General features: G+C 50.6%; 1 protein-coding gene across 10 annotated transcripts in view; it reads left to right on the top strand.

Moving 5' to 3' along the window:
• Positions 1 to 23177, top strand: part of NTRK3 (neurotrophic receptor tyrosine kinase 3) — a 551343-nt gene that overhangs the window by 220802 nt on the left and 307364 nt on the right. For all 10 annotated transcript variants that reach the window (XR_007153153.1, XM_047863605.1, XM_047863604.1 and 7 more), the window contains 2 exons: positions 14486 to 14560; positions 15544 to 15615. Coding sequence is in view for 9 of the 10 variants with exons in the window: in XM_047863604.1 (XP_047719560.1) it covers positions 14486 to 14560; positions 15544 to 15615 (147 nt within the window). In the remaining variant the exon portion in view is untranslated. The remainder of the gene's footprint in view (positions 1 to 14485; positions 14561 to 15543; positions 15616 to 23177) is intronic.

Consider the following 23177-nt stretch of genomic DNA (forward strand, 5'->3'; position numbering starts at 1 on the left):
CCAGTTTTCCAGATCTCTGCAGACACCCAAGTGGGTGTCCTCCAATTCAGTTGGTCGTGATGCCATGTGCCGTGAGTTAGTGTCAGTCCCCGCGGTTAAGGGCTCAGTCCTGCAAGACCGCACCACCCCTCTACTTAAGATGCCAGTTGCAAGGCCAGATGGCCACCTGCGCTTCTGACCAACGAGCTAGAGGTCGAAGGTTCCCAGGACTCCCTCCTTGGATTCAGTAATTTGCTTAGAACGGCTCACAGAACTTGGGAAAACCATGTATTTGCTAGATGACCAGTTTGTTACAAAAGGATACAAGTCAGGAGCAGCTAGATGGAAGGGATACATGGGGTGAGGGATGGGGGAGGGGCACGGGGCTCTTCCGTGCCCGTGCCCTTCCCGGGTGCACTGACCACCCCTTCTCTCTGCCCCGCCCCCTGCATCCCCTGCATACTTCCCTGTGTTCACTAATTGGAAGTTCCCTGAATCCCGTTGTTGGGGATTTGTATGGAGGCTTCTTTATGTGGGCATACTTGATTAGATCATGGCCATTGGTGAGGAAGTCAGCCTCCAGTCAGGTGGGGCTGACAGTTCTAACCCTGAGATTACAAGCTTGGCTCCCCTGGCTCCCCGCCCTCAGCCTGAGGCTGTTCAGGAGCCCCTAGCTACTGGTAGTCTTATTAGTAGACAACAAGACACTTACCACTTTGGAAATTCCAAGGGTTTTAGAAGCTGTGTGCTAGGAAATGAGAGCAGAGACCAAATATATTTCTTACTATGTCACACTGATTGTGTTTTTGGAGGGGAAATAAACATACTTTAAGCTCTAGGGTGTTCAGACAATGTGCTAGGTCTTTTATAAGCACTATGTAAAAAATTTTTTTTTAAATGTTTATTTATCACTGAGAGAGAAGAGAGACAGAGAGAGGGAGAGAGAGGTGGGGAGGGACAGAGAGAGAGAGGGAGACACAGAATCCGAAGCAAGCCCCAGGCTCTGAGCTGTCAGCCCAGAGCCTGACGTGGGGCTCGAACTCACAAACAGTGAGATCATGACCTGAGCTGAAGTCGGACGCCAACCGACTGAGCCACCCGGGTGCCCCCCCCCCCCCCCCCCCCCCCCGCCGCCGTACAAGCACTGTTTTAATTCATCTTTTGATGCTTCCATGAAACTGGCATCAGGATCATCTCTAATTTATAGATGAAGAAACTGAGGCTGTGGGAGATTACCCAGCAGGTCAGTGGCAGTCTGGAGATTCAGAGCCCCTTATTTTTTGCTACACCAAATTCCTTCCAAAAGTTGAGGGAGGAGCTAGGGAGGTGGGGGTGTGATGGAGCTTAACAGGCTGGCTCTCTGTTGATGGGAGCGCACCTCCCTGACACAGCTTGGCTTTTTGCCTTCTACGACAGAGGGATGAGGGAAGCAAGAGTCCCAAAAGCCACTCGTGTGGGTCCCACTAGCAAGTCCCCTTTGCTCTCTGCTTCGGTCTGGATTTGAGCCTCAGGGAAGCATTTCAACAGGGTGAAGGATTGGACACAGGGTAGTGGAGAAGTGGTTTCTGTTCTCAAAGGGTCTGTGGCTCTTCATAAAACCTCTGCCTCCTCAGTGACAGGCTTCTCTGCAGTGTTGAGGCTTCCTAAAGGAAGTTTTAATTTAGCACGAGAGGCATCAGTTAGCCCCGAGCCTATGAAAGACACGGTCAACCCCGAAACAGGTTAGAGATCACAGGCTGGAAACTGAAAAGTTTCCTTCTGGGTGTGAGACTCTCTCAGATACAGGCTGTGGAGATTAAAAGAAAAAAAAGGGGGGTGCCTGGATGGCTCAGTTGGTTGAGTGTACGACTTCAGCTCAGGTCACGATCTCACGGTCCGTGAGTTCGAGCCCCGCGTCGGGCTCTGGGCTGATGGCCCAGAGCCTGGAGCCTGCTTCCGATTCTGTGTCTCCCTCTCTCTCTGTTCCTCCCCCATTCATGCTCTGTCTCTCTCTCTCTCAAAAATAAATAAAAACGTTAAAAAAAATTAAATAAAAAGAAAAAAACGGAAGTTAAAAAATTAAATAAAAAGAAAAAAAAGAAAAAAGGGGATATCATGGAGGAGGGATTGGCGGGTCTTGACTCTAAGAGAGAGTGAGAGCTAGAAAGAGATGTCAGAACACATCTTGGACAGACGTGGTTAATAGATGCTACTTGCATGGCCCTTCTCTGTGTATTAGGCCCATGGCAGACATCACTAATCGATCACAGCTCTTTCCTGCTTACCCCCAGATTCCTTCTAAATGCGGCCATCTGTGTGAGCTGTTGCCAGCCCACCGGTGCTGCACATAGTTTGAAATGTGCTCACCAGCTCCGCTGTAATGTTTCAAGTCAGGAGGACTCAGCAGAGGTCGTTTGGGAGAATCCAGGAGGTTGAGAATGAGCTGTTCTGTCTATGCTTGCTCTTGGGAGTCCAGGGGAATAGGTATTGTGGGAACAGGAACTACAGGACAGGGGCGAGGTTGGGTGTCAGGGGTAGAGCCGAACTGGAAATAATCTCTAATTAGGCAGTAATTGAAGTCATTCGAATAGAGAGATGCCTTCCAAGAGGGAGGATATGGGGAGAGGAACAGACGGCTTGTGGCCGGAGGGAAGGAAACTGCTCGCGATGCTGAAGCAAGGCAAGAGGAAAATTAACAAGAGGAAAAGCAGAATTTCCTTCCCTGAGTGAGGAGGACCATCTCTGCAGCACCCTAAGTGGAAACCTCTGGAACCCTTAAGGAACTCCAGGGCTGGTCTGCGTCCAGATCACAAGGGCTGATGCTGTTAATGCATTCTTTTTAGGTCTCAGTTGTAAGCCGGCATTTCTTCCAGTGCCCATGTCTTTCAAGGTGCCTCCCCCCTTCCCGCAGCCTCCCACTGCATATGCCTCTTCCAGGCCTGGCCCAGCCCACCCTTCCTCCTCCACCCTGCACCTCCTCCCTTCTTCTCCGTGGCTTGCTCATGTCCCGGTGCGCTGTGCTAGGCACCGCCAGTGCGATCTTGTCTTCCTGATGGTTACCTTGACTAATCACTCTGACACCCTCAGGTTGCGGAGATCATAATTCCTTCAAAGTCAAGGACTCCCTTCTCTCCCAGGGACCCGGAATTACCGTCTAACAATCAAAATGCCCCAGGCCTTGGAGCGACGTTTCCGCATTAACTCGGAGGCAGAGTTGCAGTAAGGAAATCTGCCCTTTTAATAGGGGAAAATATTGCCCTCATAAGTCTTTATGCAGTGCACTTGAGCTCAGTGTTCACTTACCAATTCGCCTTTATAACTTCCATATTGAGTGAATTAAGTCCTCCATGTGGGTAGTTATTAAAGAAGTGATAAGTGCTTTATAATTCAGTAAAGGGTGGCCTGGCCATTTCATATTTTCCTAAGGAAATTGGCCACCCGAAGGGCAGCACTTTCAGGACCCCTGGGGCCGGCTGATTTTAGGCATAAAGCTTGCACTATTGGATTACTTTCAAGCCAGCTGCTCTGGTCTGGACCAAACTCTACTTCTTGCTCAGACTTTTCTTCTCCAAGGCCCGTTGGGGAGAAAGGGTCAAAGTCAATGCGTCTCTCCCTGCCTTGGGCTGTTTCTACGATTCATCAAAGACCTCTTCCTTCTCTTCTGCTTCAAAGCTGAGATGTCTAGTGAGGGCTGGAGGTTTTATGATCAGTGTGGTTTGACTTTTCATCTGTAGACAAGAGGAGAACGTCTACTAGAGTCCACGGGGTTCTGACCTCCCCACTTTCTACCCCCCAGCCCCATGGGTACAGCTTGTTCTTTATACCTCAGCCTCTTCAAATGGTTGGGGAAAATACGAGTCCTGTCCAGACGTCGGCAACCATAGGGTTTTCATGACTTGGCTGCAAGGTCCTCAGGTTGCAAGGAAGGACAATCGTTTATTAATTTGTTCATTCGAATTTTCTGCCATGTACAGGGATCTAGTTGTGGATATAACAGTGACCAAGATAGACAAGTTGCCTCCCCTCATGGAACCTGCATTTTGTTAGTAAAGAGACACAGTAAACAAGTCAACACATACATGGGGTAATTACAGATTTTGCCAGGTGATCTAAAGGAAATAGCATTTCTCAACCTTGGCACTGTTACCATTTTGGACTGGAATCATTTCTTTGTTCTGAGGGGGCTGTCCTGTGTCGTAGGATATTTAGTCACATCTTTGGCCTCTGCCTGCGGGACCTTCCCAGTCGTGACCATCAAAAATGTCCCCAGTCATTGCCAGATGTCCTCTGGGGAAGAGAATCCTCCCCTGGCTTAAGAACAACTGATCTAGAGGAAGGTTATAGAGAATGACTTCGGCTAGGTTGGTTAGGGAATGCCTCTCTGAGGAGATGACATTTAAGGAGATTTTAATTACTTTTAAGGGTGAAGCCAAGCGCAAGGGTCCTGAGAGGAGGGGAGAGCTTGGTGTTTTGGAGAACAGAAAGGAGACCAGTGAGACTAAAGCCGAGTGAACAGGGTTGGGTTGAGCTGAGGAAGGAGACGCCTGAGCCAGACACGTGGGGCCTTGCTGGCTGTGGTGGAGTCTGGATTTCATCCCAAGTGTGGGAGGAGCCACTGGAGGTCCATTTTTGGAGGGTGGGTACAGTGGGGGAGGGCTACGTGATCAGATTTGTGTTCCAAGAAGCTCATTCAAGCTTCTGAGTGAAGGACAGATTTTTAGGCCAGAATAGAAACAGTGGCCCTGTCTTGGAGACAGTGGCCTTTGGGAGAGGTGATGATGGCCTGGGCTCAGGTGAGGAGGTGGGAGAAGGATGGAACTGATGTCTCTCGTGGAGGTGGCCTTGCTCAGGTGCAGATAATGCAGGAGGGGCAGGATCACTCACTGATGAAGTTTGGCTTAGACACCTGAGTGATGCCACTGCCGTTTATTGGGACGGAGAGGCCCAAGTGGGAGGAAAGCAAGGGCCGATGTCGGACCTACTGATGTATCAAGAAAGAGCCTGGGGAAGTGTGACCAGAGACATGCATTTGGGCGCCCTCAGTGCACAGATGGTGTTCAGAGCCAGCACGTGGGTGAGATCACCATGGCATGGTGGGGCAAAGGGGGCCCCCGGGGCAAGACCTGGGAGACGCCAACATTTAGGGATCAGAGAAGGAATATGGGCCCTGCAGAGGACACTAGGAAGAAGTCGCCAGAGGAGGAGAAAGAAACTCAGGAGAGAGGAGAGTCAAGGAATCCATAGAGAACAGAATGTTTCAACGTTTTTTTTAATTTTTTTAATTTTTTTTATTTTTGGGACAGAGAGAGACAGAGCATGAACGGGGGAGGGGCAGAGAGAGAGGGAGACACAGAATCGGAAACAGGCTCCAGGCTCCGAGCCATCAGCCCAGAGCCCGATGCGGGGCTCGAACTCACGGACCGTGAGATCGCGACCTGGCTGAAGTCGGACGCTTAACCGACTGCGCCACCCAGGTGCCCCATGAGAACAGAATGTTTCAAGAAAGAAAGAGTGGTTACTAACAGGGTAACATGCCCCTGAGAGATTGGGTAACCAGACAGCAGAGAAGAGTCTGCTGAATTTGCCAGCATGGAAATCACTGGTGACCTTGGCAGTGCAGTTTCAGTAGAGTGGCGGGGGCAGAAGACTAATTGGGATGGAGAATCCAGGGGAGGTGAGGAGGGAAGTGGTTCCTCCCACTCCTGTGGGAGTAGACAGATCCTCTGAAAATATTGGCTGTAAAGAGATGTAATGACATGGGTTTGTAACTGGAGGAGGACATGGAGTGAAGGAGATTTTCCTTTGAAATGGGCTCTCCTAGAACATGTTTGTATGCTGATGGAAAAATCTAGTAGAGAGAAAGTGAGGGTACAGAGAAGAGAGGGAGAGACAAGGAGAATGAGTCCTTGAGAAGGTGAGAGGGGTTGAGGGCAGGGGAAGGTCTATGTGGGGAGCTGATGGAGCATTGAGTACATTGTTGATCATTTTGTGGGCTCCCTAATGCATGCATGCATTCATTCACTCATTCATTCATTCATTCCTTCCTTCCCTCAGTTGTCACTGGAGACATATACTTCTGGTCGGTACCCTCGGAAAACTGATCTGGTGAAAGTCAAAGTCATGTAGGAAGGGGAAAGATGGAAAAGATGTGCCAAGGTGCCAAAAGCCCACCTCATCTCCTCCTGTGTTTGGCGAGAGGGGGCCCTGCCCACTTCAAGTCCCTCTCCTGACACTGATCGTGAGCAACAGACCTGAGATCTGGTCCAGGGGCCTCCAGAGACCATTTCTGGGCCCTGTAGTGATTCTCTAGGATGCCGACTGGGATGTTGAATGGTGTGCCGTGGGCCACATCCCTGTTCAGAGATCAAGTTCAAGGTGCCTGTGGGGTCCGACCTGTGGGCTCCAGGATGCTCAAGGGGTCCAGAGTGGGGACTGTGTGGGTGCTGATTATGGCAGGCCCCAGGCACGAGGTGGCTGCTGGGCAACAGCCTGGATGGCTTCCCAAGCATGTACTTTCCCGGGGGTACCTGCCCTTATTTGAAATTCTGGAGGTAAGTGAGTGGTGAATAAGACAGATACAATCCCTGTTCTCATGCGCCGTAGTTCTAGCCTATAGACAACTGACGACAGCCACATAATCAAATAATCAAATAAGACAATTACAGATGGTTATTAAGGGCTGTGAAGGACATGAACAGGGGCTTGTGTCAGAGAGCAGCTGGCGGGGAAAAGGAGGGGGTGAGCTCACATAGGGGTCAGAGCAGGCGTCTCTGAGAAGGTGACCTTTGCAGGGAGCCCTGAGGGATTAGAAGGAACCACAACGAGTGTTTCATGGAAGTTCTGGCTGGGAATAAGTCTGGTATGTTTAAATACAGGCAGGAGAGGGTGGCAGGGGCCCAGAAAACAAGGAGAAGGTGTTAGGGGAAGGGGCCATAGAAGTGGCCAGCGGCCAGTGGCCAGCTCATGCAGGGCCTCGGGCCATGGCACAGTGTTCCGATCTTGTTGTAAGAGCCAAAGAAAGCGGTTGGAGGGTTTGGACCGGGGGAGAGTGTGACTGTGCAGGGGTAGAGACTGGTCAGGGGGAAGAGTGACATCAGGGAGGCCAGTTAGGAGGCAGTGTCTGTTCGCAGCTTAGAGGTGCGGCTCCACGTGTGCCGATGTGTGGGCATGCTGGGGTCTCCAGCCTGCACCCACCTGCCTGCCCAGCCGGCAGCAGTTAGACTGGGGAGAGGCTGGCCAGTCTGGTCACAGGCGAGGCAGGGGGTGGGGGGCAACCAGGACAGCTTAGATTCCCCAGTGAACCAGCCAAGTGCCAGATGAGAGACCTTTTCTTAGCCAGGGTAGCAGAGGGTGTGTGCCCTTGTCCTTTTCCCCATTAGCAGACGCAGCATCTCCGCACCTGAAGAGCACAGGTGTGTGCACAAACGTTCCCTGTTCCTGGCAGGAGCTTTGGAGTTGATCAGGAAGCCGACACAGATGCTGTCGTTTCCCATCTGTTCCCGGCACGGTCTGAATGTTCCTTTCTGCAGTCCCGGGGGTCCCAGATGCTGGGCTGGTTCACCGTGGTCCTTGGCGTGCAGCTGCTCGGAGAGCTGGTGCGCTAATGGGCTGGCATGCTGGGGTTGCCAGCCCAAGAAAGCTCTCTAGGCTCTCAGGCCCAGCTCCCCAGGCATCTTGTACCCGCCCCTCCCCTCCCCCCCCCCCCCCTCCCCGCCCCGACAGCTGTCAAGGGAGATAGAGCCTGGTGACTTGGCTGGTGTGATCCAGTGCGGCTCTCCCCAGCCCTCTTGGTTCCTCAGTGCCATAGAGCTCTTGCTCCAGACGGTTTGTTTATGATGCTAAGCATATCAGATAATTGAAAGCTAATGCTTCTGTCTGGATCACTAGACATAATATGCCTGGATAACAAATCAATTTCCTTATTGCCCTACAAGGCTTTGGAGTCAAATGCGCGGCACATTCGTTGTGATTGTGCGTGCGTGCGGACGTACGTACTCGTGCCCATGCGTGCGTGTGCTCTGGTGCTGATTTGTTAAGGAATGGAATCCCAGGCTGGCTTCCCCTAGGTACTCCGCTCCGTACTTCATTTCAGGCCCGCATCCTGGAGTCAGGGTTCGGAGAAGGGGGTGGGGGCCTCAGGTCTGACCTGGACCGTCCGGAGAGAAGGGACAGGTGTGCACAGCCTTGTTCGCTGAAGCTTTTAGGGTCTGTGTTGGAGGAGTGGAATACTCGGATACAGGAACAGCTGAGAAATGCCTATTTCAGCTGCCGCCTGCCAGGATACACCTCCCAGAGCGGATATACGGAACATGGTATTAGTGTGTCCACTTAGGTGCCCCCAGGAAAATGTCAATCGACTACACCTCTAAGAATACTTCACTTACCTGTTCACCTTAATTATCCAGGAAGGAGATTAGGAACAAAGAAAATAGGGACAAGCATCTACCTATTCATGTGTGTGTACACACACATATGCACATGTGTGGTTTTTTTTTTTATATTTTCTTAGATTTTTTTTTTTTTTTTTTTACAGCTCAAGCATTTAATTTTCCAAATCAGGAAACTGTTTCTCAATGTGTTCAGTAGAATTAGATTTTTTTTTTTTAACGTTTACTTGTTTTTGAGAGAGAGGGAGACAGAGTACGAGCAGGGGAGGGCAGAAAGAGAGGGAGACACAGAATCTGAGCTGACAGCTCAGAGCCCGACATGGGGCTCGAACCCACTGTGAGATCACGACCTGAGCCGAAGTTGGATGCTTTACCGACTGAGCCACCCAGGTGCCCCTATTCTCTTAGATCTTTACACAGGTTCTATTTACTTTTACTTATGTGGTTCCAACAGTAGTGATGGAATCAGCTGTTAATCACTCAGATGCTATGCGTCAACAGTGAACTGGGAACTAAGACATTTGCCTCATCTAATTCTCACACCAACCAGATTTCCTGTGAGGACACTGAGGACCGGAGAGCCTTGAGTAAGTGGCCCAGGGGCATCCATCTTCCAAGTGCCAGAGCTGGGTGTTGGCTCCTGGTCACCCTGCCTCCAGGGTGCCCACTGCTCAACCTCTGTGCTCCAAGGGGCTGCGGAGCAGATCGGTCGCAGTGCGTTTCAGGGGAAGAAAGGCCAACACCTCGGGGAGGTGTCTAAGGGGTGATGGCCCACGGCCGGATAGCAAAGAAAGAGCCAGAAAGCTGCTGCAAATGGATACAATCACCATTAAGACTTAGGAATCATGTCCGGGTAGGGCCATTTGGGTAGAGGTGTAAATTCTGCATGCTTCAGGAACCTCTGAAGGTGTCACTGTGTTATAGCTCAGCAGACTAGTTAGCTTGGTCATGATGATCCCAGATCATCAAGAAAATGTAAGTCATGTTCTGTCTCCTCTGCTTAAAAAGTCAAGGAGGTGTGTAATGCATTTTCGGGCAAAAAGAAACATCTAGCAAGGAGGTTGAACATGCAGAGGTTTTGCATTTAAATTTAGTTGTCCGGAAAATTTGGTTATGAAGAACAGATCATTAATAGCAGTGAGAAATCCCAGTGCAAATAACAGCGGTCTTAGTGCAAGGGAAGAGAGAGAGAAGATTGCAGAAATGAGGTAATACCGGCCTGCCATGTGTAGAGGAAGGAAGGATGCTGTCTTGTGCCACCAGCTAATCCCTTGTCTTGCCCAGCGTCCAGGTGATGAGGAGAGTTCTGTCAGGTGAAGGGAGACACCTGTCTTGGCCTTTGCATGAACTTCAGTCCCGTCATGATGGAAGGGGGTAGATGTCTCCGTGTTCTAGAGTTTTCTATGTATAGTACTTAAATATTGGAATTCTAAACAACTCTTAAACATATCCACATGACATGTTTTTAATTAAAATATGGACCACACAGTCTGTACCATCTAATTTTTATGTGCCTGGAGATTGCCAATTCATTTCCATATTGGCTCAAGCCAAACAGAAGGAAGAAAAAAAAAAAAAAGCTATGGTACAAAAAGCACAGTCAGATTTATTCTAGCACAAAGGCTTTTTATATTTTCTGTGGATATCTTAATTAATATTTCGCTTGTGCCCTAGTTCATCCCCAGAATGGGTGTGAAGCAGCTGTCTGATTTCAGGACTGCATGCTGTTGTTGTGAATTGCTGGGGGTGACTTCATTTCTGATAGTTTTTCTTCTACTCCTGAAGAGGCCACGCACACGCCCAACCCCGGTCCACCCGACAGCAGCGTGTTCTTTGACCACAGAGGCTCACCTAGACCTCGTTGAGGTTTTCCAAGCTGCACCCCTAAGCCTGGCTCTGGCCTGGTTGCTCAACATTATCATGAATTAAGCCTCACTTCCTCCCTTCTCTCTGGAAGAGTGTTGCACATTTGCTCTTGGCGAAGCGTTGGGATTCTGGGGTGTCCAGGGAGGGCGGTGGCCCGAGAGGAGGGACAGGGCCCTGAGCTGATTCTCAGGCTGGAGCCATGGACTCCAGGACTAAGCCATGCAGAAGAGGAACTCTCAGTGATGGAGAAAGCTCTTGGCTGGTGGGTTCCAGGCTGAGCCGGACAAGAGGAGACCGTTATTGCTTCTGGGATGTGTAACTGCCCCTGGTCCAGTGTGCCAAAGAGTCCCTTATTTCCTCAAGTAATGCCCTTGACTTGAGGGGGTCTGGGAGCCATGGCTTTTGATTTTCTCCTCTCACCTGGACCCAGGGACCTAGAGGCAAGCTTTCTGGTTTTGGCCTGGGGCCCCTTAGTATTTGCTGCAAAGCAGCCATTATCAAAGTTGTTGCTGTTTTAAGCTGTGGAATGCATTCTTCAATGGTGATCTCAAGACAGAAGCCTTTATAATGAAGCAGGGCTTCCCAATATGGACATTTAGAGCCAATAATTCTTTGTTGTCCTGAGTGTTTGTGGAACATTTAGGAGCATGTCTGGCCCCTGCCCACTAGATGCTGGCATCATTCCCTGCCCCCACCCCCAAGTCATGACCGACAGAAATGTCTGCAGACGTTGCCAAATATTCCTTGGGGGTGGGGGGGGGGGGCAGAATCACTTCCTGCTGAGAGCAACGGTATAAAAAGACTCCCCTGGAGGTAATTTAGTCAGGACGGGAGCCTAGAGTCCACCATCTTGCCTCCTTTCTGCCCCCACCCCTCGCTGCTTGTGATGGAAGCACACAGATTGAGCACAAGGCTACAGGTCTCTTCAGGGCCAGCCACCACCCTGTACTCTGTGCTCGAGAGGACAAGCACTGAGTCTCGTAGTCCCACTGACTCGTGTTCCCGGCAGGGCTCGGAGTTCTTCCCACGGTGAGGTGGGCTCCTGGGATGCCTCCGTAGGGATTGGCTGGCACAGCGGGGGGCCCTGGAACACAGTGACCGGTGACTGCCCCGCACAGGTTCAAGTGCCTCACTTTCCTTTAAAAAATGATCATTATGGATAGTTTTTCAAGCGGTAAAAGAAGCGCTCAGGGAAGACATCCTGGAACCCCAGAAAACCACAATAAAAGAAGCCCCATGTAATCAATCGTACTAGGCCCAGGTCACTACTATTTACCACGAACAAAAGCAAACCAAATTTGCTCTATTTATCCATTTGTTATTTTAATTGTACTTTTACTTGTATATTTTTATTTATTTTATTTTTAGAGCCTGCCTTTTCCACTTAAACTTTTAACACGTGGCAGCCAGCATAGTTACCGTAACTGACACCCCCCCCCCCCCCCCCCCCCCGCCAGGGGCTGGTTCCCAGCGGTGAGTCATAGGAGAACTTGGCAGGTGCCCGGCCCATGTCATGCACAAATGTCAGGCTGCACCTTTGCCGCCCCCGCATCCCTCGGAACCTGCTCCGAGCTGCCGGCTGTGCATTCCCTGAACCTGTTCATAATTTCTGCTTGAACAGTTTTCCTGGAGGTCATAAATGACAGATTTACTGCCCCTCCATTTTTCTGCCACATGGAGTTTTTATCAATGATTGCTGAGAAGTGACAACTTCCAGCAGAACCATGATGATGCCGTTTTTAGCTTGAAAAGACTTCTCAGCTTCAGCGAAGCACAGGGTTAAAAATAACCATCCAGGCTAGCATTCCCCGAGGACTTACTGTGTGTCCCGAGCTGTCGTACGGGGCTTCTAACCTCGTCTTTTCCATCCACTTCTCATTCTTATGCTGGAGGTATTTTATTACCCCATTTGACAGATGAGGAAACCGAAGCTCAGACAGGTGGAGTAACCTGGACAGGGTCACATAGGCAGAGGCAGCGACGGGGCCAGGCTGTACGTCCTGGCAGCCTGGCTCGAGGCAAGTGGATGTGGTTTTGTTGCAGCTGTGGTTTTGTTGACCTGGCTCTAGAGCCTAGACTCCTCACCACACCGTGGCGCCGTGGCTGTGAAAATGCTCTTCCCCCTTATAGGGAAACTCAGACCCAACAGAGGAAGCAGGGGCCATCGCCTCGTAACCAGGGAACCCTTTGCACCAAAGAGTTCACCCATTGCACTGCCATATCTCAGTGTGTGCCTATGTCGAGGGGGGGTCAATGTGTGACCATAAGGGTAAGTGTGGCCGTGAGGGCCAGGAAGGGCAAAGTGTTAGATTGCACTGATGATTGCCAACTCAACCATAATAGAGACACATTTACGGATTTCTAATGTGGCCTAAGAAAAATGGTTTCGTTTATTTAAGCAGTTGATTGACAGCTGCTTGTTGGGAGCAGATCCTGGCCTGCAACTGGGCTCCTGTGAATGAATGGTTGTCTTTAGGAACAGTGTGACCTACTTGGGAGTTTACCTGGACTGATGGTCTAGTGAACACACCTGGGGGGCACTGGCACAGGTCATTTTATTCCTTCTGGTATTCCTTTTCACCTGAAACGGAGCCAGGGTCCCTGCCCTGGCAGGACCAGACCCAGCAAACTGCCCTGGGGCCGCAAGACTTCCAGGGAGAGGACTTTGGAGTTGGAATTCGGTCCCGACCTGGCCACCTGGTCCATGTCCCCAGCAGATGCCAGTGTGTCTGGCTGCTCAGCAGGAACCCCGAGAGAATGTGGTACAAAACGGGTTCTCTGCATACCTTGTCACTGTGCGGCTTTGAAATGCTTCCAGAGGCCCTGGCCACCGCCGCCCTGCGGCCTTCCTGGCTCTGGCTCTACTTGATGGCAGACGGAAGAGCCACGGGTGGGGCGGGGCCGGGGAGGAGGTGTCTGGGGAAGGTGGCTGCCACTTTTCTGGCCTCAGTGCGCCTCGGATAGCGGTGTCGGGGGATGAGCTGAGAGGGTACTTTGACCTCAGGGGCCCTAATTGGGGGGGGGGGGGAGTATCAGATCCCAGGAGGGTGGGTGGGCCCCGGAGGGCCTTCCCTGAGGCCCCTCGCAGCTCCTTGGGGCAGAGAGGTGTATGAATGGTAATTTCTTGCACAACCCTAGAGTTGGAAAGGGTCTTAATAATCAGTAGTTGGATGGCTGAGTTGGAGGATGTTTGTCTCTGGCATTTGGTCAATATCAAAAAAAAAAAAAGAAAAAAGAACAGGAATCAAACTTAGGACAGGCCAGCCTCCTGTGCTTACAGAACTTCCCAGTTCCTTTGCTTTGGGTTGGAGCTTATCTACTGGACGAGTTAGTGCTGCTTTATGTCTTTCGATAAAAAGCTCTGGTTAATGGTGATTTATATCTTCGATGAATAAATCGGAGAAGATGAATTAATTATTACTTAGTAAATGTAGTGTGCCTGCTCCATGCAAGCCTCCTTAAACATGAGGTCCCTTGGGAGAAAGTTCTAAGCGGAGACCTTTGAGAGGAGAGAAACTGCTGATCTAGTGTAAACCCTCTCCCTTTGCACATGAAGACAAAAGAGGCCCAGAAAGGTCATATCTCTTGCTCACAGCCACCGGTCCTTAGGTCCCAGAGGTGAAGCCGGAGCTGGGCTCCTTGGTCTCACTTCCTTTTGTGACGCCGTGGCGCCTCCCTGGTCCCCCAGCCTGTCCACTTTCTGGAGTTGGTTCTGCCCAATCAAACTATTAGTGTTCTTGAACTCCAGATGTGTTAGGCTGGGGTCACTGAAACGAGGCTGTCAGTGTCTGGACCCTGGGGGACCTGAATCCAGTGTGTGCTCCTCCTGGGCTCTTCCACTCGAAAGCCATGCCCACTGTCCAGCCACTCTCCCCCTCCCCCCTTTAAAAACCGTATCATTTGTATTGTCTTTCTGGACCGCTAAGAAAATGAGCATGTCCTTAGAAGAAGGGAAACTAAGTCACGAAGCCCAACCGGGAAGCCGAGTTTCGAGTCTTCAAAAAAGGAGAGCTTTCTGGAGCTGAGAGGGGACACTAAATGTTGTCCCTGGGCCAGGTGCTCTGGGTCCCGTGATGATCTCCTCAGGCAGGTGGTGTGCATAGCCCCTCACAGAGGGAGAAACCGAGGCTCAGAGACCCTTGGCTGCTTGGCAGAAGGCCTGGCTAGTGTGTAGGCGATCCGGGATTCGGAGCCGGGTCTCTCTGGCTCTGAAGACGGCACCTTTCCTGTGGACCCCGGCCTACCTGAACCTTGTCTTTCCTCCTCCCCCGCAGACACATAGAGAACTGGCGGGGCCTGCACACGCTCAATGCAGTAGACATGGAGCTCTACACCGGCCTCCAGAAGCTGTGAGTGTGCCCGGTCTCAGTCTCAGCAGGGGCTTTGGGCTGCCTCCAGGGTTGGGTGGAGTCGCTGGGAAGTCGTGGGGGGGGGATGGGTGTAGGGGGATGTCAGGCTGCCTCCAGGGCTGGGTGGGGTCACGGGTGGGGTGATGGGTGGGTATGGGGGAGGGGATGTCAGGCTGCCTCCAGGGCTGGGTGGGGTCACGGGTGGGGTGATGGGTGGGTATGGGGGAGGGGATGTCAGGCTGCCTCCTGGGCTGGGTGGGGTCACGGGTGGGGTGATGGGTGGGTATGGGGGGGATGTCAGGCTGCCTCCTGGGCTGAGTGGGGTCACAGGCGGGAGGGGGGTGGGGGGGTGCAGAGGGGTGCTGGGCACTGCCAGCTGTCCTCTGTACTTTGCTCCATTGTTTCTCTTTTAGTAGAGTCAGTACCACCTACTTGGGGGATGTCCTGGCCTTCAGAGGCCACGCCCTCCCCCTCCCCCATTTCCTCTCAGCCTAGAAAGCAAGGGTGTTCTGTGATCTCACCAGTAGCTAGGGTTTCAGGGCAGGACCTGAACCCAGGTCTCTGGACTAGTGTTCTTGCCTCAACCCTGTGGTTGACTAATGGTCCCCCCCCCCCCACAAAGTGCCACACTCCCAGCCACCTCCTTCTGACTCTAGGTGTTAGTGGCTCTGGGGCACTTGGGGTTGGAGAGGGAGAAGGAGTAGGGACAGTCACTGGACCAGATTCTTGAGGAGGAGACCGGTTGTTGTTACCTGCTTGCCGACCGCTGCGGGCACATCCGGATCCCTCTCCCAGGTCCCGGTGGGGTGTGAGCCCAGATACCATCCCCTTGGCCCCTGGTGATGCTGGCGGATGAGGAAATGCATTCAGTTCACAGGGGCGGCTGCAGGCGCAGCCTTGGCGCGACCTTCTGTTAGCTCAGCTGGGAGCAGACGTCCCGGTGCTCTGTAGGCTCTGCTGACCCTGTTTTTCTCTCTCTCCAGGACCATCAAGAACTCAGGACTTCGGAGCATCCAGCCCAGAGCCTTTGCCAAGAACCCTCACTTGCGCTATATGTGAGTAGAGCTGGGACGTGGGCTGCAGGGAGCGGGAGGGGGCGCGTGGCAGGAGAGTGCTGGGCGGCGGAATTGGAGACCTGAGGTCTGGGCCTGGCCTTGTCACTGTGTGCCCTGGGCCTCCAACTTTACCTCCTACAGTGAGGGTTTGGGATTTGAGGATCTCTAAGGTTCCTGTCAGAAGGAAAAGCCTAAACCAGGGCTTGGAGGGGGAAAGTCTCCTGACTCCCAAGTTTGTTTGTTTTTTATTTGCAGTTTGATGGGAATGTAAATAAGATATTCCACTTATCTGTGATGTGAACGCTATGCTTCTGAGAGCATTTGTAGGTCCGACTGTGTGTGTGTGTGCACGTGTGGCTGTGTGTTGAGGTGGGGCTGGAAAAAGAGGGAAGGCAGGGGCAGACCAAGTGTTGTGTCTGAATAGGCTCTGGGTTCCATGGAGAAGGGCTCAGAGAATGGAGACCCCTGTATAAGAGGTCACACAGCTTTGTCTGGGACAGTTTGCGGGTCGCATGGCTCTGGGTGGGATTCTTGTCTGTACCTCCCTCCACCCCTTCTTTCCCTCTGCCTTCCATGTCTGATGGCGGAAGGGCCTCCTCAGGGTTGGCTCTGGTTGGACCTGTGGCCGCCTTGGACATCCACTGGGCACGTTCCTGAGAGAGTAGAGATTCGGCAGGAACCAGGTGGAGAGGCAGGAGTCTGTTGTATTTGGGGAGAAAATGGAGCAGTGACGTGCAGGTGAATCTTTCCTTTGGCCACAGGAGAGTTGTACTGGCCGAAGCATTTTGCATTTGATGAGAGGAGGGCAGTCTGCTGGATAGGAGTATCCTCTGAAGAGGATACCCCCATCCCCACCCATGACTTCCCAGTGACCCCACCCAGCCCTTCCAGAGGAAGCTTTCAGAAAGTGGCGGGAAGGGAGGAAGGGAAAAAGAAGAGACCATGGAGGATTGTGGTGGTAGGGGTGGTTCCCTTTGGGGGTCCTGGCCTCACCCTTTGTTCCTCTGTGTGCTTTCTCAAGCACATAGTAAGTAATCAGTGAATACACACACACACACACACACACACACACACACACACACACACACATACACACACACACACACACACACACACACACACACACCAGTTAAGGCCACCCTTGCTTGATGCTCACCTTTCTTTTCTCCATCTGGAACTGGCCCTTGCTCAGGCCCTGATGTATTAGCTGTGGGGGACGAGACCTCCTTTCCAAATGTCCCATTTAGCTGTTGCCCCTTATCCTAGTCTAGCGTCTGTGGTGAGATTCTCCTCATGTGTGTTCTTTGCAGCTGGAGGCATAGCTGGAACCAGAGGAGGGCCTTGGACCAGATGCTCCAGGTGTTTATTTTATTGGGGATTTGAATTTCAATGTAAAATATCCCAGGGGAAGAAGCTTTTGACCTCTGAGAAGTCTTGCTTTTCATGCTAACTCGTTCAAAGTTCACAAAGTTAACCGCCCATGGCAGGTCACGTGGGGACGGTGGAAGCTGGGGACCACATGTCCCCTCTGAAGGGGCAGCCAGCTGATGCTGCTGTTGCGTGGGGGTGGGGGCCTCGCGTTGCCAGACTTACTGTTTTTTCAAAAAGAGCTGGAGGTCCAGCGAAACCACTCAAGTTTTAAATGCTGGCAACTGAAGACAAAACCCCTCTACCCCACGGGCCAAACAGAACATCTCCATGCACAGAATATGGCACATGGAGTACCAGTTTGTGGTAGTCACACTTGGGGGAGGGAAGCTGTCAACATGGGAGAGGACAGAGGCCGGGTGCTTATGCCCTAGAGACTTCTAAGGCATTGGGTTACCTGCAGCTCTCAGCAAAATCGAGGGGACTTTGGGATCCCTCAGTTTTCTTTGGGCCCCAGAAATGGGAGCAGGGGTGCACCTCTGAAGTGCAATGTACTGGAACATTCCTTTGACTTACCCTTGAGATCCTGCAAGAAAGGTGTGACCCATGGTCTCCTTGGGGATGATCTGGGGTCTGTTGGGTGGTGGCCGTGACAGGCTTGTGGGGCTTGTAAGAGTCCCAAGGTTTGGTGGGCAGAACGGGTCTGGTTGGAGTGGTTCTGTTGATAACTGGGAGCCTGCCCATGACCTCGGGCCCTGTTTTCTCCTGGTAGCATCGGGCCGCTTTTGCCAAAGTGCTTGCTGTTGGCAAGAAGGATGGGCTACAATCAATCTACCCCCAATTTGGGCCTGGCTGTACATCAGAGGCCAGTTGGGATGCTTAGCTTGGTATGAGAGATTTAGCACCTGTCGAGAGGAAGCTACAGTGGACACTCCACAGAGGAGTGAAGGAGGTGGACTTCGTCGATGGGCTTATTGGTTAACTTTTCCCACTTAATGAGGACACACCCCCTGATCCCAAGTGAGTGAATTTCCCAGCAGCTTCAGGACATTTTTCTCCTGGCAAACGGGCCAGGTTTCTCTGCTCCCTTGCAGCATCTTCTATTTCTGTACTCTAAATGCAGTTACAAGTCTTGGGCCCCAGCTGAGCAATCACAAGATGATCACTTACTCCAACACTAATTGCCGAGCCCTGGCTTGGCGGCTTTTTTCTTTTTCTTTTTTTTTTTTAGGTGATGGCTGAGAAGTCTTTTCTTGTCTCCTCTGTACGGAATAAGAAGCAGGAAGTGAAATCATCACCCTCTGTACTGATGTCAAGTTATCTAGATTGTCCTGATTGGCTCTGCCCCCCCCCCCCCCCAACTTCTAAGCTGCTGTTGCATCACTCAGGGTCTGCTTCTTCCTCAGGGCAGAAAAATGAACCAGTGATGTTGAGGCCAAGTTGTGTGTCACAAAGAAGGCTGGAGAGGAGGACTCTTGTGTCCTACTTCAAGGTTTATGAGTGACTGACCACCTTTTCTTGACTGCTTCAGGTTTTTCTCTGTCCTTTATTGAGCCCGAGAAAAGGAAATTGTGATTCATCTACACCCAGGGAGAGCCTTTCTGAGACACTGGCGTGTCCTTGACCCTTAGATCCTTTTCTTAGCTCCTGGATTAAGGATTCTTAAGGATAAAGATCTTCCAAGTGGATAATTGGAATAGCTATTTGCTCATCTGTAAAATGGGCACACTTTGCGGATGGGATGTGGGGAAGATGAGGTTAAGGAGGCACACGCAGCACTTAGCGCAGTGACCAATAAATGGTCAGGGTTCAGAAACCGCAGTCGTTAATAGTGATAATAATTACTGTTACTCATGGTGGTGATAATAGAACCAAAGAGGGGGGGCCAAGTGGCCTTGATGATTCTGACCGCGACTTTGTTCTGGAAAAGTCATATATCCTGCAGTGCAGTCCATCTGTCTGGAGCCTGGGATACTCCCCTCTGCAATCTCTCGTGTCTTTCTTCCTTGAATACTGATGAATGACCCCGGAAAGATTCTCTGTTCTTTCCATTTAGTCCCCCTGCTCTAGACTCCCTGAACACCCCTCTCTGATGATGTTAGTTTCAGAAAGGACCCAAACGATTCGGCTGATGAGCTTACCCTTGGTTTCCATCCGATTGGAGACCACATCCACATCCACGTCCACCCGCACTAGTGAACTTGGATTATTTGCCGAGTTTCCCAGCCCCATTTCTGCAGCTGGCTCATCTCTTCCTTTTTGGGGGTTTGTTTTCTCTGGCGTGGCTCACATCGGCCGGATCTTTGCAGGCTGGGGTCCCCATAAGCCGAATAATGTAGACGTCTGTCTCTGAACTGCACTAAAATGGTGATATTTTCTTCCATCTGTGGAGCACTTCAGAGTTTCTCGAAGTGCTTTCCCACATTATCTCCTTGAACTCTCATTCCCATGCTGGCTGGGGGAGGGTGGTAGGCAGCCCAGGAGGCAGGGCTAAAGAGGGTCTCACTTGTGAGCAGAAGCCGAACTACTGTGAAGTCCTCTGATTTTCTTTCCAGGAATCTTTCCGTTATACCTCATGGTCCAGAAGGGGCAATATTTTTCACTGAAGAAATTAAAATTTTTTTTTTCTTCTTAAGGTGGTTAAAAAATTTCATAAAAAGGCTAGTGTCAGGAGAGAAGAAGGAAAGGCTAGTATTGACTGAGAACTGACCCTGTGCCAAGGACTATGCCTGGTGCTTTTTGCAAATACGACCGTGTTCCTCTCAGTAACCCTAAGTTAGGGTTCCTCTATCCCCATTTGATAGATGGGAACACTGAGGGACAGAAATCATAACTGACTTCTCCCAAGATCACACAGTAGTTAGCGGAACAGCCAGGACCTGGACTCTGATCCCCAAGCCTCTGAAGTCGGTGTATTTTTCTACAGACCAGGCATGTTTGTGTCTCTCCCTGTGGTTCTCCAGCAAGAACTCCTTATGAGAGGGGCGGGAGTCTTTAAAGTTTTATGAGAGAGAGCTGCTGTTTCTCCTGGGGGTTTATCACCATCCATCCTCCAAGACCTCTGTTGAGAAAGTTCTGTTTGGTTTCTTTTCCTATTCAGGTCAAATCCTGTAACGACAGTTATGTTACAACCTGAATATCTTTATTATAAAAGACTTCTTAGGATTAGCCTGTGGCTCCTTCATTTCCAAGAATATGCAATGTGAGATTCCAGCAAGCCAAAAGAATTTATTTAATCCCTTCGAGTTGTTGTGGTCAGGTTTCTCTGGTGTTCCGTTTCTTGCTTTTGCTCACAAAACTCTGGATACCACATTAAGTTGTTCCTCTCTGTCGTAAGCAGATGCACGCTTGATCTTCAGCTGAGTGAGCCAGCCCTGAGCTGACCTGTGTGGGAGTGTGATGGGGCGACGAGGGGGAGAATGTCCTGATGGGAGCATGATTGTGTCAACTGTATTGTGTTCCCAAGGAGAGAAAGTCAATGGCCCTGGGCGGGTAGGAAAGAGGAATCGGCCGAGTCCCTGCCATTTCAGAACTTGACTGAGAAGGCAGTACATTTCTCTCGAGGTTATTGGGATGGAAACGTGGTGAGATGGATTCATTATGTATTGTAAATCACTCAATGCTTTTTCTCCTTGAAGTAACCCCCCATTCTGGGATACGAGACAATGTGTAGATACTTTATCAGTAGACTTTTGCCTTCCTGCCTGCCTCTTCCCTCTGCGCGGACTTTCCTCCAGGTCCCAAAGGGATTGGCGAGTGGTACTCTTGTCCCCTTACTGCTTCTCCCACATGTGCCCTACCTCCTCTGTTCCACATGGAGGACTTAGCCATTGAGCACTGTGTAGCTAACAGCATGGGCTTTAGAGAGAGAAGGGCCAGGGGTTCAAATCTGGATCCTTCACGTCTTACGTAGTAAGCTTCTATGCCTTACTTAGGCAAGCTGCTGAATTTCCGTGAGTTTTGAAGGGATTGTAAGAATTCCTACTTCATGGGATTGTCCTGAGCCTTCAATAAGATGATGCTTAGAAAGTGCTTAACATGGTGCTTTATGAAAGACTTAGTATATGTTTTTGCTGTTATTAATGACTTCTTCCCTGATCATTGGTTTCTGATTCTCCATAATCACAGGTAATTAAAGCAGAAAGGGCTCTAGAGCTAACCCCCCAAATTTATATTCCTGTCTCTGCTCTCATCCCTGCTCTTTATTTTTTTAAATTTATTTTGAGAGAGAGGAAAAAAAGAGCGAGAGAGGTGGGGGGAGTGCATCCCGAGCTGTCTGCGCAGCATCAGGCTCGAATTCAAGAACCAAGAGGTCATGACCTGAGCTGAAATCTGGAGTCAGATGCTCAACTGGCTGAGCCACAGGGCACCCTTCATCTCCACCCTTTAGATTTCTTTCATATGTTAAACCACTTTTGTTGAATCTCCTGCTTGACATCTCCACTTGAGTGGCTAAGATTTGGGTCACACTTAACTTGGCGAAAACAGAATTGTTGGTTTCGGTCCACCTCCTCCCTCCAAACCTGTTTCCCTTGGTGGTTCCTGTTTTTGTAAGCAGTACCACCCGCTAGATCACTCACACGGAATCTCCTGAGTCATTTTGCTGCTTCTCTTCCCTTCGCCTGCTTTCTTCTATCCTTTCACCGGTTACCCACCATATACCATCTTGGTCCAGGCTCTCTGGCAACAGCTTCCTAACTGGTTTTCTTACTTTTTGTTCCTTACATTTCGTTTCTAGTACCGTTGCCAGAGTGATATTTTAAACACAAAAATCCAGTTGTGTCATTCCATGGCTTAAAGCCCTCCAATTACTTCCACGTTACTTAGAATAAAAGCTAAACCCCTTACCATGGCCACAGAATTCGGGCTGTTTTGGTTTCCTCTCTTTGTCTCCTTCCCTGGCACTTTCCTCCCTTGCTCTCTGCTGCAGCCCATTTTATTTTATTTTAATTCAGTTTTTTCAAATATTTATTTTTGAGAGAGAGAGAGCACATGCGCGGGCGTGGGGAGGGGCAGACAGAGGGGACCAGAGAATCTGAAGTGGGCTCTGCGTTGCCAGCAGAGAGCCTGATGCGTGACTTCAGCTCAGGAATCTCTAGATATGACCCGAGCCGACACTTCACCAACTGAGCCACCTAGGCGTTCCTCTGCTGCAGCCTTATGAACTAACTCCCTTTCAGTTCCCTGAATGTGCCATGTTCGTTCCTCCCCTTGGAGTTTTTGTCCTTGCTGATCCACTGGCCCCAGATCTGTGCATGGTTGGCTCCTTGTCATCATTCTCTCTGATGCCCCTTGCTTCGCCCAGCCTCTCTGATCACCCAGTTTCCGTGGCCTTTCTTCTCTTCATGCACCTGTCACCCAATTACAACCTGTGGCTTAACAGTTTCCCTGGCCTTTGTTACTTTCGACTGTGTGGAAATATCTCTTTCATTTATCTGTTAAATTGTTTATACCCCATGTCCCCTGCGAGAATGTCAGTTTCCATGGAGCAGGGACTTTGTGTTGTTCTCTGCTGTAGCTCCAGTACCTAGAATAACACCTGTCCCATAGCAAGTGGCCCGTAGCTCTTTGTTGGACATAGCCATTTGTTGGCTAGTCTGACTTGATCATTCTGTGGACGAGAAGGTGGATTTCTTCTATAGTAGAGAAGAATTCTGGCCAAGATCTATGGGTAGGAACTGAGCCAGGACTAGAACACAGGTCTTGGTATTAGCAGCGTGACATTCTTTCCACCGTATCGTCCTGTTGACCATTCTCGGGTCCTCTCTAGCCAGACCTCCTCACGCTCTGTGTATGGTGGAGAACATTGAAGCTGTGTTAAAAAGAAAGGCTATACAGGGCAAATAATGTGCACAAAACACCTCTACCATAACACTGCTATAAAATGTGCAAATAGGACATAATCCCATCACAACACCACTCTGCTGAAATGTCACATGAAAACGTACAGTGAAGGCAACTTCTCTCTTTGAGATTTCTGCTCCTACAGCTCTGTCTGCTCAGAAGCCCCCTCGAACCTGGTGCTCCAGCTGATGCCTCGCACGAAATCCCATCAGCCAGTTTGGTTCTTTGGATGAGTAGCTAAGAGGGGCCCTCACACCACCCTGCCCGAGTTTAACTTCCAGCTCTGTTCCATATATCTGTACATCTTGGGCAAGTCACTTAACATGATCTGAATCAGTCTGTGCCTGAAT

The sequence above is a fragment of the Prionailurus viverrinus genome, chromosome B3 (genome assembly GCF_022837055.1).
Source record: "Prionailurus viverrinus isolate Anna chromosome B3, UM_Priviv_1.0, whole genome shotgun sequence".
In the NCBI taxonomy this organism is placed as follows: Eukaryota; Metazoa; Chordata; class Mammalia; order Carnivora; family Felidae; genus Prionailurus; species Prionailurus viverrinus.